The 15,072-nt window shown below is 47.2% G+C and overlaps 1 protein-coding gene across 2 annotated transcripts in view; it reads left to right on the top strand.

Moving 5' to 3' along the window:
* The first annotated feature begins 1,525 nt into the window (after nt 1-1,525).
* JAG2 (jagged canonical Notch ligand 2) overlaps nt 1,526-15,072 on the top strand; it is a 74,211-nt gene continuing 60,664 nt past the window's right edge. Inside the window, exons 1-2 of one of the 2 annotated variants that reach the window (XM_052783387.1) lie at nt 1,526-1,864; nt 2,170-2,493. In XM_052783387.1, coding sequence (XP_052639347.1) covers nt 1,526-1,864; nt 2,170-2,493 — 663 coding nt within the window. The remainder of the gene's footprint in view (nt 1,865-2,169; nt 2,494-15,072) is intronic. The other variant, XM_052783388.1, reaches the window with a different exon arrangement.

Raw genomic sequence — 15,072 nt, 5'->3', positions numbered from 1 at the left:
TGGCACACATATAGCAGCTGCTGCTGTGTCAGCCTAGGAGAGTAGCTGCAGCTGCACGCTGGCCATGAATAGCAGAGGAGCAGCGTGCCGGCTGGCTGCTGGAGGGACGGGAGGCAGCCGGGGCACTGAAAAGGCAGGGGGAGGCTCTGTGAAAGGTTTTCCGTGGAGGGGAACATGACAGCCCTTTGATTTCTGAGCTGTTTGTTCTCCAATTGTCCACTCTGGTGCATGATCAGTACTAAAGAGTTAAACAGGGAGAGGGGGGGAGGGAGAGAAACAGAAGGAAGACTTAGGTCCTAAATGCGGATCTGGGCTTTGGTAGCGTATCCATAGCATGCAGTTGTCTGGATGTATAGCTTTCATAGTTGTCAGCAGGGATCAAAATCATAGGGTGCTTAAACTAAAGGAGAAATCTCTGCTCGGTTACTCTCATACTTGCTTGAGCCACCACTGGAGGAGGACATGATCCCACCACTTGGCCATCTGCTCTGTGTGCCGCACACATGTCACTGAGAGCACTCTATAAGCGATCGCGTGTGAGCTCCTACATGGCTGTGGGCGCACGCACCCTTTGTGCTTCTACCTGAGTGCGGGTGCACGCATCCCACGTGCTCCTCCACAGCCACGGGTGCATGCACCATGGGTGCTCCTCCACAGCTCTGGGTGTATGCGTTCCACGTGCTCCTCTGGGGCTGCGGGTGCTCCCGCCCTCTGTGTTCCTCTACAGCCGCGGGTGCACCCACCCCATACGCTCCTCCGCGGCTGCGGGTGCATGCACCATGCACGCTCTTCCACTGCTGCGGATGATCCCACACCGCGTTCTCCTCCACAGCTACATTTGCACGCACCATGCTCCTGCGTGGCTGTGGGCACTCCCAACCAGCACAATCCCCCATGACTGTGAGCGCGTACTACTCCTCCACAGCTGTGGGCGATCCCACCCTGCCCACTCCTCCACAGCTGTGGGTGCATGCTTCCACATTCCTGGGGTGCCCCCACGCCGAGCACATCTCCTTGCCTGTGCGTGCACGCGCCCCGTGCAGTTCTGCGTGAGTGCGGGTGCACGTACCCCGCGTGCCCCCACCCCACAGCACTCCTCCACAGCCGCGGGTGCGCATCTCCCGCGGTCGTTCCTCCGACACTTGTGGGCGCACGCCCCCCTGCGCGCTCCTCCGTGGCGGCGCGCGCACGCCCCCCACCCACTTACACGCGGCTGCGGGCGCTCCAACTCCCGCGTGGGCGCACCGTGCCCCCACTCGTGCTTCCTCCACGCCCGTCGGGCGCTCCCCCGTCCCCCACCGCCTAGGGACTGGCGGACCCCCCGCTGCCGGCGGGGCAGGGCAAGGCAGGGCAGGGCAGGGCAGAGCCGGGCAAGGCAAGGCAGGACAGGGCGAGGGCGGGGGCCGCCGCCGCCGCCTCCCGCCGCCCTTTAAGAGCCGCGGCGGGAGCGGCGCTGGCCCCACCCGCCGGCCGCGGGGCCGGGCCGTCCCCCTCATTAATATGAAGGCGGCGGCAGCGGCGGCGAATGGGTAATGAAGCTGTCACTCCGGCACCTACTTGTTGGGTGTCCGCGGAGCCGAGGCGCACAGAGGGCGAGCGGAGCCCGCGGGAGGGGAGCGGCGGCGGCGGAGCGCACCGGGCGGCCCCGCCGGCAGCCCATGCCCTGCGCCCCCCGGCGCGCTGCGGGCGGCTCCCCCGCCGCCCATGCCGCGAGCGGCCGCCGGTCCGTGGCCGGTGGGCTCGGCGGGCTCCTCTGAGGCGGCCGCGCGGAGCAGCAGGCATGCGGGGCGCCGGCCGGCGGAGCCGGGCCCCCCGCGCCGCCGCGCTCGGCCTGGCGCTGCTCCTCCTCGCCTCCTGCGTGCAGGTAGGGGGGCGCGGGGGGGGCTCCGCTCCCGGCCGCGGGGCGCCGCCGCCGGCGCCGCCGCTCCCTCCTCCTCCTCCTCCCCGCTCCCCTTCCACCTTGCGCGTTTCTCCGTAGACGGTGTTTTCTCTCCGTGTCTCTTCGTATCTACGCGCGCCGCCGCGGCGGGGTTAAACCCGAAGCCGGCGAAAGTTGGAGGGGGGGTGGGGTGGGAAGCGGGGAAGCGCTTCGCCGCCGCCCCGCGCTGCCTGCGCTGCCCCCGGCCGCGGTAGTAACGAGGCTGTCTCCCCTTTGATTTTTATTTTTAGGTGTCCCGGTCCACGGGCTATTTCGAGCTGCAGCTTAACTCGGTGCGGAATGTAAACGGCGAGTTGTTCAATGGGGAATGCTGCGATGGCATGAAAAGCCCCCAGAACCTGGACTGTACCCGGGACGAGTGCGACACTTACGTGAAAGTCTGCCTCAAGGAATATCAGGCCAAGATCACTCCGGTCGGACCCTGCAACTACGGATTCGGATCTACCCCCGTTCTCGGTGGAAATATTTTCTATTTGAACAGCAACAAATACTCCCATCAAGGCAGAACCCCCGAGACGGGCAGGATTGTTATTCCCTTTCAGTTTGCGTGGCCGGTAGGTAGATGATCGCGCTGTCGTTATCGCCCTTTTTTTGTGTTCCCCCCGCCCCCGCTTCTCCCGTCGGTTCTGCAGCGGCTGCCCGCTCCCCCGTTAGAAAGCCGGGCTGAGCCGCCGGTGCGCTGCCCGGGCGGGGCCGGCCGCCTCCCGGGGCTGCGGGGCACGGCGGGCGGAGGGAAAGGGGAGTGCGGAGGGGGGCACGGGGACCGCGACAGCCTCGCCGGGGGCCGCCGGCGGGGACGGCCCGGGGGTGCCGGTGCCGGGGAGCGGCTGCGGAATGGCCGGCGGCGGGGGGGGGGGGGGAGTGACGGCGTGACGGGCTCCCGCACAGGCTGCAGGTGCGGCTCGCGGCGGCTGCTGCGCGAATAACTGAAGAAGAAAAACGATAAATGGGGAAAAAAAACCCCCAAAACCAAAAAACCAAACAAAAAACCCAACCCACCCGAAAACCGAGCCCCGACGGCGGCAGCGCGCCCCGGGTCCGCGGAGCTCCCGCGGCTCCGCGCAGCGTGGGGTTGCCCCCGGCAGGGGGCGCTGCCGGGCGGCGCAGGTGGGGGCGCGGCGCGGCGCGGGGCGCGTGCCGCGGCTCGCGAAGGGCGCGAGTCTGCCGCCCCTCCTGGGGGCCGCGGGCGGGGCCCCGCGGCGGCGGCGGCGCGCGCGGGGCTCGGAGGGGCGGGAGCCGCCGCCGGTGGGCGTGAGGGCTGAGGCGGGGGCCGCGGCGGGGGCCTCCCGCGTCCCAAGCGCTGCGAGCCTCCCCCCCCCCCCCCCGCACACACACGCCCCGCACCCGCGCAGGGGCGAGCGCGGGCGCTCTCCGCCTCCCGGGTGGCGAAGGGAGGCGGGAGCTGCCCCCCTCCGGGGGCACGAATCGGGAGGGAGCGTCCGAAGCGCAGCCCTGCTCTGGATCCTGTCGGAAACCGGATCCGTGGTTCGGCTGTGTGGCGGCGGGAGCTGTGGGCGTGAGAGACCCCGGCGCTGCCCCCTTCCCTCCTCTCGGGATCTCGGGGTTTTTCTGTGACACCCCCCCCCCCCCAATCCGTTCCCTCAGCCCCCACCTCCCCGTGCGGCGCCCGACCGAGGGGCCACATCCGCAGGGGCCGCAGGCCAAGGCCCGTCCCCGTCCTTCTGCTTTTCGGGGGCGCGGGGTTCGGAGAGGGGCCCGTGCTGGGGCGGGAGGAAAGGCCGGGCTTCCTGCCCGGCTGCAGGCAGGTAGGATCCTGCCGGGAGTTTCACAGCTGTTGCTCTCGGCCCTTCCAAGTGGGCCACGGGGTGGAAGCTGGCAAGTTGTGAGGCGCTGAGGAATGGGGATGGTGCGGTGCCCTGGCTCGGGAGGGAGATGAGTATCGGAAGCCCCGGTACCTGCAGATCGTGTTTGGCACCTGGTGACTAACAGATGAAATGGCCCTCACCGACCTCTTGAGATACGTAGCTCGCAGGATCTTTGTTACTTGGAAAACAGCTGCTAGGAATGGTCAGGGGCAAAACTGCTTGCTTGTATTTTGTGCTAAAGGAAACTAGTCCACGTAAATCTCTTAACTTTCTCTGCTGTCAGGGGCCTTCCAGCCTGATGGTCACGTACCTCAAATTAAGAACTGACCGCTGTTTGAAAGTAGGAGTTTTACTGGAGTTAGATGGCTAAAAAAGTGGTACAACCAATAAATTTCTCTGCACAGAGGCATTTACGTTCTGGTTGCCAAGTTGGGGTGTTTTGCCTTTATTAGTCCTGTAACCTGTTGAATGTGGAAAGGTTCCTGTTAACAGGTATAGCCAATACCATAAAACCAGGGTATTTGGAACTCTGCTTTTTAAGTTATAAGATCAAAGGGAAAATTAAGAGTCTTTCTCCTCTTTATTGACCGTTTAATACAGGCTTGACAAAATCATAAACTCTTCAGTAGGAGATTTCAGTAACATTAGCACCTCAAACTTCGTATGTTATCTGCATGAGGGAGTAAAGGTAACTTAACTCATGCTTATATTTTGCCAGTTTCTAGCATTGCTACTTGAAACAAGAGGAGAGCTTGATAATCCTTACAATGCAGGTCCCTAAGCCCAGCCTTCCTTGGTTTTTCTCTGTTGGGATAAGCACATTCCGACCTTGCAGCTGCCGGATATTGTTGTTCTATGCTCATCAAGTCTTAAGAAAGGCCTGTTTGACCTACCTCTTGCAGGTAAATTACCACAGTGTCTCTAGCATGTAATACTGTGCCTGCTGCTGTTTCTTATATCCTTGCCTCCAGCATTTTAAAGGACTTGAAGTCTTTGGTCTGTCTTTCCACTGTTTTTTTGCAGCTGTTGCAAAGCAGCCGGTAACTTATTTAAACAGTGCCACTGCAGTTTAGTGGGTGGCTGGCTGATTTTTGGAAGGTTTACTGAATATTCTCCCTGCCCACCCTTGATTCTAAAAATAAGTTGTGGAGTAGTTGTACTTTTAAAAACAGTCCCTGTATTGCAGGCCGTGGATGCACTTACGGAAAGAAGTCCCTCCTGTATGTTGTAGTTACGTCTTGAACTCTGGACATTCAGTCTGTTGGTGGGGAACGCAGCATCTTTGTCACAACTGTACATAAGCTGTATAGAGTCTGCAAGGAGAGGCTTAATTGTAGTGCTAGTTTAACACAAGGGGTTTTTAAGTAGATTGAGTTTCTGGGTTAGGTTTCAACTCTTTGGGGTAATTTCAAAATTATTCTCAAATAATACTCTCTCTCTACTCAAGTTTGCAAACAAGAAACAACAATACGGACATCGTCTTTTCATATGACCTGGGGTTTTTTTGCTATGCAACAGTAATGAAATGAATGTTCCTTTACTGAATATGCTGGGAAGGGATAACACTGAAGAGAATCAGAAATTGTGTCTTTCACTTATGAAACAAATTTGCAGTGAGCGAAGGACTTATTTCAGTAGTTCTAGATTGGATTTTTAAGACTGAGAAATCCAACCCTAATGACAGCCAGCATTGGTATATGTGGGCTTCTTACTGAACCTCATCTTAATGGTAACTCCCTTGCTTAAGGAGACTAACGTATTAATGTATAAATTGCTCGAGGGAGGTTTTTGTGATGTCTGTTTGATATTGCAGTGTCCTGAGCTACCAGTAGCTGTAAGGCAAGTAGTATCTTGAAAGGTGGTTTTTGGCCTTGGTTTTGTTATACTGATTTTTTTTTTTCTTTTTTAATTTTACATGTCCAAATTTCACAGTAAAATTTTACTGTCTCTTCTGTAAAGCTGCAGTACCAGAGTTCAGTGATTTCCACTGTTTGATACAGTGTCATTTATCCAGTTTATTCCTATTTCCTGTCTTTTTTTAATATCATTAGTCTGATCTCTGATTTGCAAGAGGAGCTTGGGATATTGCCAAAAAGTTCTTAAAATTGCTACCTTGGGATACATCATCCACAGAAATCTGGCAGTGGGAGAGGCTGAGGAACAGCTAGAACAATACAGCTGTCTTCTTCACCCACCTACCTCACATTTTTTTCTTTGCCTCCTGCTGTAAAACTTGAAGCTTAATGCTCATTTGAGATTGTTAACAAACAAATGATGCAATTAAAATTTATGTGCAACTTTTAAAACAAAAAAGACAGAAGAATTCAAGTAGTTTTGAAGCATCGATTCTGATCACTTACACAGTTTAGGCTCATTAGTCTTGAGCATTTATTTTTTTTTTCTAGCACAAAGCTGTTTGTTCAGATGCTGAAGCTTCAGAAATACCTTGCATGGCAATATTTATCAATAACAGGTTATTGGCAGAGTTTTAGATTTGGGTTTAATTGAAGGCTGCTTCTGAAGATGATGTTTTAATGTTACAGGCATTCTGCTATGATGGGTTATGTGGAACCATTTTTCATACTCCTTTGCAAGATGGCATGAAATGGAGTTGTGTGTGTGTGGTTTTTCCCTCCACCCTGTTCCTTCCCTTGGGGAATTCACAGCTTTTTCTGCACCATAAATATTGGTATGGCATCCATTACTTCAGTTAATTAGTCATATGGAAGAATTGTTCTGACTAGTTGTGGATGTTGAAATCATGTATTACAGTATGCATCATCATCTCCTTTCAGCCCCTCTGTTTTTGAGATTCTAGTGTGACTGAGTGACTGACAGTCAGTGCAGTATACGTACGAGTACACTGTACTCTGAATGCCACAGGTGAACTTCAGAGTTCAGGGCCTTGGGGATAAGTAGCAGAAACAAGCAATTTCACTTCTCTTTCCTTGGTGCTCTGCTAGGACTCTGTGTACCTATCTGAAGAAGGGGTAGTAGAGGTTCAGGCAGTCCTCGGCAACTTGCTTGGGTAGAGGGTGCCTTCCCCACTAGAATGTGGGCAACTAATTTATTATTTTTGTAAGCACTGATCTTAAGTTTTTCCTATTTAGGGTGTGATTGTAGCACCTCTCTCTAAATTTCTGGAGTATTGTTAACTTTCAGGTAGATAAAAATGTGTGAAAGTATATACATTGAATATCCAGACTCTGTGTGAGTTTAATCCATGTGCAGTCCATATGTGAGTCTCGTCCAAATGCCTGGAAGGGTTCATCTTGATCTAAAACATACACAGGAGTATGAACCATCAGATAGGTAGAGCTGTTGAGAGGGTAACTTGGCTGCAGCAGTAAATAATTAATTTCTTAGAAAGCACCCCTCCCGTCCCCTGCCAAAACCTGAGGAGGAATACTTGACTTTATAGCTTTTATTACTTAATGGGTACAGTGTTCTGTTTGGCACTTTCACATGTTGTCTACTTCACTATAGAATTCTGCATCAAGCTCTATCAATCCTTCTAATTTGAAAACTGAAGGCAGTTAGGCCCTGGAAGGCATCTAGCCTTGAAGCACATTATCTTGGATCCTTGGTGCCTGTAGGGAACTAGATAGCCTGACTGTAGGAAATGTTCTTGTCTATTTTTGTTTGGCTGGTAGATCTACAGTTGGTCTACCTTCTGTCTTAACACAGCCATCACTACTCTCTGATCAGGATCTTGAGGCTTTGTAATGAAAACATCCTGGATTAGATTACTCTGCTCCCTGGTAGAGTAAACATGCATCCTGTCAGCTTGAATGACAGCCCATCGTGACAGATATGCTTAAATTAAGCAGGTTAAGGTTAGGCCATTTATAACTGAAAAAGGTGTTTGTCCACAGTTGTACCTGAGGAACAGTATGTAAACTTTTCTCATGAAAAAGATCAGAAGTTCACAAATGAAGCATCCTCAAGTGCAAGATATGCAGCAAGCTTTACCTCTAAATAGTTGTTCTTTGCTCCATTGAAACTCCCTTTTCAAAAAAAAAAAGTGCATGCAAACACACAGTCCCAAGCAAGGCCTGAGGGCGGCAATAAGAAGTGAGAGCAAGACCTCATGCCAAAATGTAAAATTCACCTTGTACAGTGATGGGTTATAATGTTCATGCATCACACCTTGTTAGCAGAGGAGGTCAGCATGGAAAAAATAATGTAGCTGATAGCCATATATTGATGAACTACATAAGTGTTTAATGTCTTATTTGCCAGCAGCCTAACTCTTTTCCCCAGGTGGAAGGCTCTGCTGTTAGCACAAAGCTTCCTTTTTAATACTTGACCACTTTTTTCCCCACCTGCCCCAAGCTTGCTGCTTGCTTACTGACTCCACCTGATCGGCTTGTTAGTAGATTCTAGGGCTGCTGTGGTAACTGGCATGCCAAACTGTTTCTTATTTTGACAAAACACCTGCAGCCCTTGTGCTCATAAAGCCTTCCCATGCCTGTCGCAATTCATGGACAGATGTATTGTGGATCAGAAAACATGGATCCATGTTTCCTCAGTCTTGGGGAAGTAGATCAGGGAATTCTATGCTTTCACCTGCTCAGTACTGTATTTGCCTTCAAACTTTTTTGATCAGAAATGAAAGGTTGAGGTTGGGGGAATGGTTTATTATCTGAATGATATCCCTTTGGTTTCATGTTACACAAATGCAAAGAGTAGCTTGCAGGTTTTGTTATACTCTTTTCTAAAAGAAGATAATCAGGTGATTAAAATTTTTAGAGACTGACTTTAGCCATGCTGGGTAGTGACAACTCCAGTTGATTTCAATAGCAGCTGCAGGTGTCACCTCTAAAAAAGAATCAAGGCCTTAATGGTGAGCACTTCAGAACCACTCTTTGAAAAAGGGATTTATTATTGGCATGCTCTGTGTGCCAGCAACTATTTGCAGCTTGCCCAGAATAGAAAGCCTAAAGACTTAAGTTTCATGTAACTATAGAAAATCTGTCTTCTAATTTTAAGCAGAAATGTTATTTGCACTCTTAATCTTTCATACATTGATGTCACTAAATCTAGAATTTCTTAAGTATTTGAAATAAATATGCCTCAGAGGACAGTATTCTGCTAACTATTTAAGCTTTTGTACCTTAAAGTTCTGGTGGGGGGGTTGAATGTCACAGAGATGGTCAGGTAGTAAAGAACACTTCTATTTATACTCCTTGAAAGTTTCCTTAAATAAACACTTACTTATTTATTAGAAACACTGGCTGAACTCAAAACTCGCAGACAAATAACCTTACCTCCCAGACACTGAGAGTGGTATGCTTAGACACCTCTCGTCAACTTTCTAATCTCTATTCCAGAAGGTGCTGCAGCCAGCCTATCAGTGAAATGCTACACTCTTAGCCACACAGCTGGTGCAGGCATTAAATCTTTGTCTGAAAATGGAGTAGGTATTGAAGTAGTCAGGATTACTCTTACACTAGAGGATGTGAGCTAGAGAAGAGGGCAAGGTAGAAACGGAGCATGTTTGATTCACCACAATGTGATGGAGACTTCATAGCACTGTCTTTGGGCTGTTTGAAGATGTTTCAAACACTATTTTCTCAAAAAAAAAAAAAAAAAAAAAAGAAAAAGAAAAAAGCCTGCATATGAAAGGTCTGCTAAAGACAAGACTACTTGTAGCTTTAATCTTAAACAATCAGATTTATCTTTAACGTAGTTGGTTGGGGTAAAACCATAATTGGTTGTGTTTATATCAGACTTGTGATGTTTGGCCTAGTTGGGCCGTGTTCCCACTGTATTGTAGACTTTCTGAGTGATCCTGTGAAGTTCAAGGAAATCTGTTGGTGTAGATGTTGAGAAGCTTTGTGTTGTAAAAGCTGCCTTCTGTGTTTGATGCTACTGCTTGTATTCCTTGCGTAAGTCCAGCTTGCTTTGAGTTACTATTAGAGTTCAGTTTGTCAGCACAAAAGCTGCAAAAAATTAAGTTTGTGTCAAACAATAAATGATGTGAAACAGCTATGTTTTCTGCATGAAAAAAATGCCAAAAATGGTGTAGTGCATTTTTAATCTGTTTTTGTGGCAACTGATTAACGACAGTTTTTCTTCAATGAGAAGGATTGTGTTTGAGACAGATGTGCAAGGTAAATGATGTTTTGGGTTTGTTTTTTTTTTTTAACTTTTAAAATTACTTTTGTTTGTGCTGTCATTGTGGGCTGGTGGTTGTATGGCCCCACTTGAGCAATGCCATCGAGTCACACTACGTGTAGGTGAGATGAGTGGAATTCATCCTTTCTGTGTAGTCCGACTCCTTCACTTGTTTTTCCTATGTGTTGCTTTGTGCGAGTGTTGGCTCTGAAATACATGCTTTGAACATACTTTAGAAACTACTCTGTTAAGTTCATGAAGCAGCTATGATTGCATTGTATAGTCACCTGCAGAAGCTTTAAATTACTCTGTGCCTGAAAGCTTCCCTCCCTCCTCTTCTGAAAACAAGTCCAATGTTTTGTCAACTCTGTGTGGGTCCTATTTGCATTGCTTGTTCTAGTTCAGAGCTTCTCAGCCTACTGAAGGGACTAAAAGGGAGGGTCACTTTCCTGCTAGCACATCAATTTATTTTCCCTTGGTGCTCCAATTCTAGCTGCTAGTAATCCTCTGATCTGGAAGAAGCTTGGGAGCAGCAATTTGGAAGGAGTGAGGAATAAGGGTATACTGGCATTGGTTGTGGCTCCTTAATGCTTAGCCAAATGCTTACCCAAAGGATAGTTGCTACTGTTCCTTGGCAGTAAGTCCATCGTTCTCTTCCTCTTCAGCACTGTGATATGCCTTTGGGCTTCTTGCTAGAAAGCTGCTCTGGCTTCTGGTTAGTGGGTGTCTAACATTGATTGGTCTTTGGCCAGAGATGACCGCTGGCAGTACTGTCTGCCATATCCAGTTGGTGGCTTTTGAGCTGCATGTTAAGGTGTCGTGTGAGCAGGAGGTGAACGTGTAGCCTGACTGCTTTCCCCTTCCCCTGCCCCCAGGGTTGGGGAATGAACCAGTATAGGTGGCTAAGACTATCTGTGCTAGGTCATATTGGGCACCTGCAGAACTTTTGCCTCTCATGGGGTGGTGGGACCCTCTTAGAGCTGCTGCCTTCCCCTGCTGTACACCCAAGGAGACCTGTCAGGAGGCAGAAAGCTGAAGAGAGCTGTGTGATGGCTTTTGTGTAGATCATCTTGAGTCAGGGAGGAGTGGCCATCCCTGATGGAACCATAGACTTTTGGTGCCTTTGCTTACTGTATAAGGAAAAACACTCTATATAAAACTTAAAGACTGCTGTCTTAAGTGGAGACTATCATATGTCTGTTGATATTATAGATGAACAATGAAGCTAGACTAGGACTGAAGAGATGAGTTTATTTTTCAATTACTTTTATTATTTTGGCTTTTTTTTTTTCCTGTCTAATTGCCAGAGTTTTGCTGAATGATACTTGGTTTTAGAAATACGTGTGCAACATAGTAGATACATTTCAGCATCACCACAGATTTACATGTCATCCAGCTCTGAGATAAATGCTTGCTATTTCCTTGAAATGTCTCAACTGCTGCTTTCGATATTTTTTTCTTGCAATTACATTTGGAGAATGTTTTACTGTTATAAAATCTTGTTGTTTAAGAGTTGGTCTATAGCTTATGCTCATTTATTAAACTTTATTCCCAAGGTCATTTTTTTTAGAGTTGTAGTTAGCCTTTGTTTTGTATAAAAAGGAGGAAATGTCAAGGTTTATTTTATTAATTGCTGTTTCAGATACTAAATAAAGTATGAAAAGCATATTTGACATGAAGATATTCTGATAGCAAGTGCTAAGAGGAACTCTCAGCTGAAACACATAGTAAACATGGATTTTTATCTGTGGTTGAAACAACTGCTCCTCAGTAGCAGTTAGAATGCAATATTAGGTGGAAGGGGCAAGGCATTTCAAGGCTAAATGACAATCTTAGTCTTACTTGATTAGAGCTTGCAGAGGTTGCTAAGAAACAGGCTAATAGTCCTTGAGTAACCAATTATATGCCCCTTGGACAGATGCACAGGTGCTCATTCTCTGAAGTTGGTTTTTTTTTTTGGTTTGTTTTTTTTTTAAATCTGAGATAAGACTGTGTCGTGGAGTATTAGTATGTAAACTGCAATCTGTTAACATCCTGCTTTGGGCTTGAAAGTCCTGATTATATATATTTTGTTCCCAGCAGGATGTGTTCTGGTGGTTTTTGTTCAGTACATTACTTTCTGATTATTATTACACTTAAACTGTTCTAGCAATGCCTCTTCTACTTCCAGATAGTCCACTAGGTCTGTAGTCTCTCCTATGCTTTCTAGTACTCTGAACATACCAGCTTAAGTATCTTCAAGCATCTAACGTTCAAATTGGATAAATTTTACGTTTCCGGACTTTCAGTGAGTAGGCAATATTTCTGTCGATGCAGTATCCCACAATTGGTAGAAAATGCTAGTTTCAGGTAGAGCTAGCTTTCCTTACTCCTTCTGAAGCAGTTCTGTACATGCAAATTATAGTGAAATATCATATGAGCTGGTAGTTAACCTAAAACATCACATAGGATTCTTTCAGTCTCTTTTTTTCCCTGAATATGTATAATTCTGTTTATAGCATTGTAAAGTTGAAATGTCTACCTTAAAACACAATCTACACTTCTAGTGTTAAAGGTCTGGGATTCCACCTGGAGAACTTAAGTTCTAATTAGGGAGCATGTTCACACTTGGAAGGCTTGACTGATGTGCTTTAAGCAGTAAGTTCAGAAATATTTAAGTGCCTTAATTATTGATCTGCTCCAATCAAGACTGGAGTAGAAGTTTTTTAGGGTGTGCAATTTTTGCTATGTGCTGATTTTGGCTGGGATAGAGTTAATTTTCTTCATAGTAACTAGTATGGGGCTATGCTTTGGATTTATGCTGAAAACTGTTGATAATACAGAGGTGTTTTAGTTATTGCTAAGCACTGCTTACACAGAGCCAAGGCCTTTTCTGCTTCTCACCCCACCCCACCAGCGAGTAGGCTGGGGGTGCACAAGAAGTTGGGAGGGGACACAGCTGGGACAGCTGACCCCAGCTGACCAAAGGGATATTCCAGACCATATGATGTCATGCTCAGCATATAAAGCTGGGGGAAGAAGGAGGGGACATTCAGAGTGATGGCATTTGTCTTCCCAAGTCACCCTTGTGTGTGATGGAGCCCTGCTTTCCTGGAGATGGCTGAACACCTGCCTGCTGATGGGAAGTGGTGAATGAATTCCTTGTTTTGCTTTGCTTGTGTGTGCGGCATTTGCTTTACCTATTAAACTGTCTTTGTCTCAACCAAGGAGTTTTCTCACTTCTACTTTTCTGATTCTCTACCCTGTCCTACCGGGGGCAGTGAGCAAGCAGATGTGTGGTGCTTGGTTGCCAGCTGGGGTTAAACCATGGCATAGTACCATTTACTGTTCTTCTTATTGATTGAGGACAATTTTAATAGCACTGGTCTGGTAACCTGTGGTGCTGCTTAATAGATTTGGTGGCAGTTCCTTCCTTTTACACCACGTACAAAAAACTTTTTTGGGGGTGCTTTTTACAGTTCTAATTCTCTTTTATGTTATGATAACATGATTTTCCTTCTATCGCAACATGGAGTTTTTTCTGTAACTAGCTGCATGTAATCAGCAAAGTCTAGAAGTCAAACCATGTTTACTTGGACTATTAAGAGCAAGTATAACCATCTGCTGCCCCTCACTAATGACTGGGTTTTTTGTACACAAAAATGAGCTGATAGCACCTCCTGTCTTGGTTATAAACTGTTATTTAAACCATATGTTTATATATAGGCCCAAAATGTTTTAGTGTTGTATTCGGCTGTTGGAGACCTTTGTTGAACAGAGCATTGTTTCCGTGATTCATCCACACAGACTAGTGCTTGCTTCTATCAGAAAGTGAGGAAGGGAAGGAAGTAGAGAAACTGAAATGTTTAGACTTGCATACACACTTAAGATGTTGGTTGTCAAGTATTTAGTGCTCCTACAGTACCTTCTGATGTTTGCTGTTAAGCTGTGATAACTTCAGGGTTGTATGGTTTATAGCTTGTAGTCACTTCACATCTCCTCTTGCTTTGTAAGAGGTGAAGGGTAAAGTGGTTGCTCAAACCTAGCTGGTGGCAATTCTTCAGAGGTTGATTTCCAGAATTCAGACCCCTTTTTTCTAACACTGCATGTCCTGGACTTAAACTGTGGACTGTCAGAACATAATTGTCACAGGACTTAGGCAGAAGAACAAACTGTTGCATATCACAGATCTTCTCAAGCTGTTCATATCTACTCCCAGATCACCGCAAATGAAAGGTAAATAAAATAAGCTTTAACTGGCAGGAGAAGATAGTCTTGACTTGTCGCAGCTTGCTATCAGTGATAATTTATTTTTCCCTAAGCCCTTAGGATGAATTTTCAAGATTTGGTAGTCTGTGAAACTTCAGCTGGCCAAGGAGTCTGGAGAAGACAGAACAGCGGAAGAGTCATTGGCAAATGAAGTACTAAAGAAGCTGGAAAGTATTCACTAGTACACATGCTTGAGTTATGAGTCCAGCTTTGGACTAGCAGAATTAGTCTCCATGTTTTTTAATGTTAGCTTACTTTATGTGGCTTCATTCTGTTCTCCATTGATATTCATCCTTACAAGGAAAGCTGTAACATTGGTACCCACCAGAGAAGTAACTAGGGGTTGACAATGAAATGAAATTGACCTGCTGAGATAATCTCCCTTTCATAGCTTCCAGATCCATGTCAATGGGAGGAGAAGGGAAAAAAAAATAGAGAAGCACTCTTAATTCACTTGCTTAGACTAAATTTACAGGGCAAGTGCCTGCTTTCAGAGGTTGTTCCCTGTACCTTGCTACACTTGTTACAAAGCTTTCCTTCTAAAGGCCTGCCGATTTGTGGGTTTTGTCTGATTTGTAATAATACAAAGCTATATCAGATCCCCTCCAGTTCACATTAATCTGAAAGATATTATTTGATATTAAAGTTCTGATGCTGCTTTGTTATGGTGGGATTGATCAAGTCTTGGTTGTCGTATATTCAAATAGGTACCTTGGAATTGTAGGCTACATATACTGTTGTATGCTGTGTTTATTTGCTGCTGTAAGCAGTTAATTTTCAATAGTAATTAAATACAACGTAATGGTTGGTGCCGCAAATGTGATAAAGTTTTACTGTAGCCACAAAGTACTGTTCAGAAGATTCAGTCCTGCTGCTGGAATATGGTACAAGCATTTGTTTCAGGAACATGTTTATAAACTTAGTTTTCTCACAACTAAA

This window comes from Harpia harpyja, chromosome 3 (assembly GCF_026419915.1).
Source record: "Harpia harpyja isolate bHarHar1 chromosome 3, bHarHar1 primary haplotype, whole genome shotgun sequence".
NCBI classification, from domain to species: Eukaryota; Metazoa; Chordata; class Aves; order Accipitriformes; family Accipitridae; genus Harpia; species Harpia harpyja.
The sequence above is the reverse complement of the archived record's forward strand: the minus strand, read 5'-3'. Positions and strand labels throughout refer to the sequence as shown.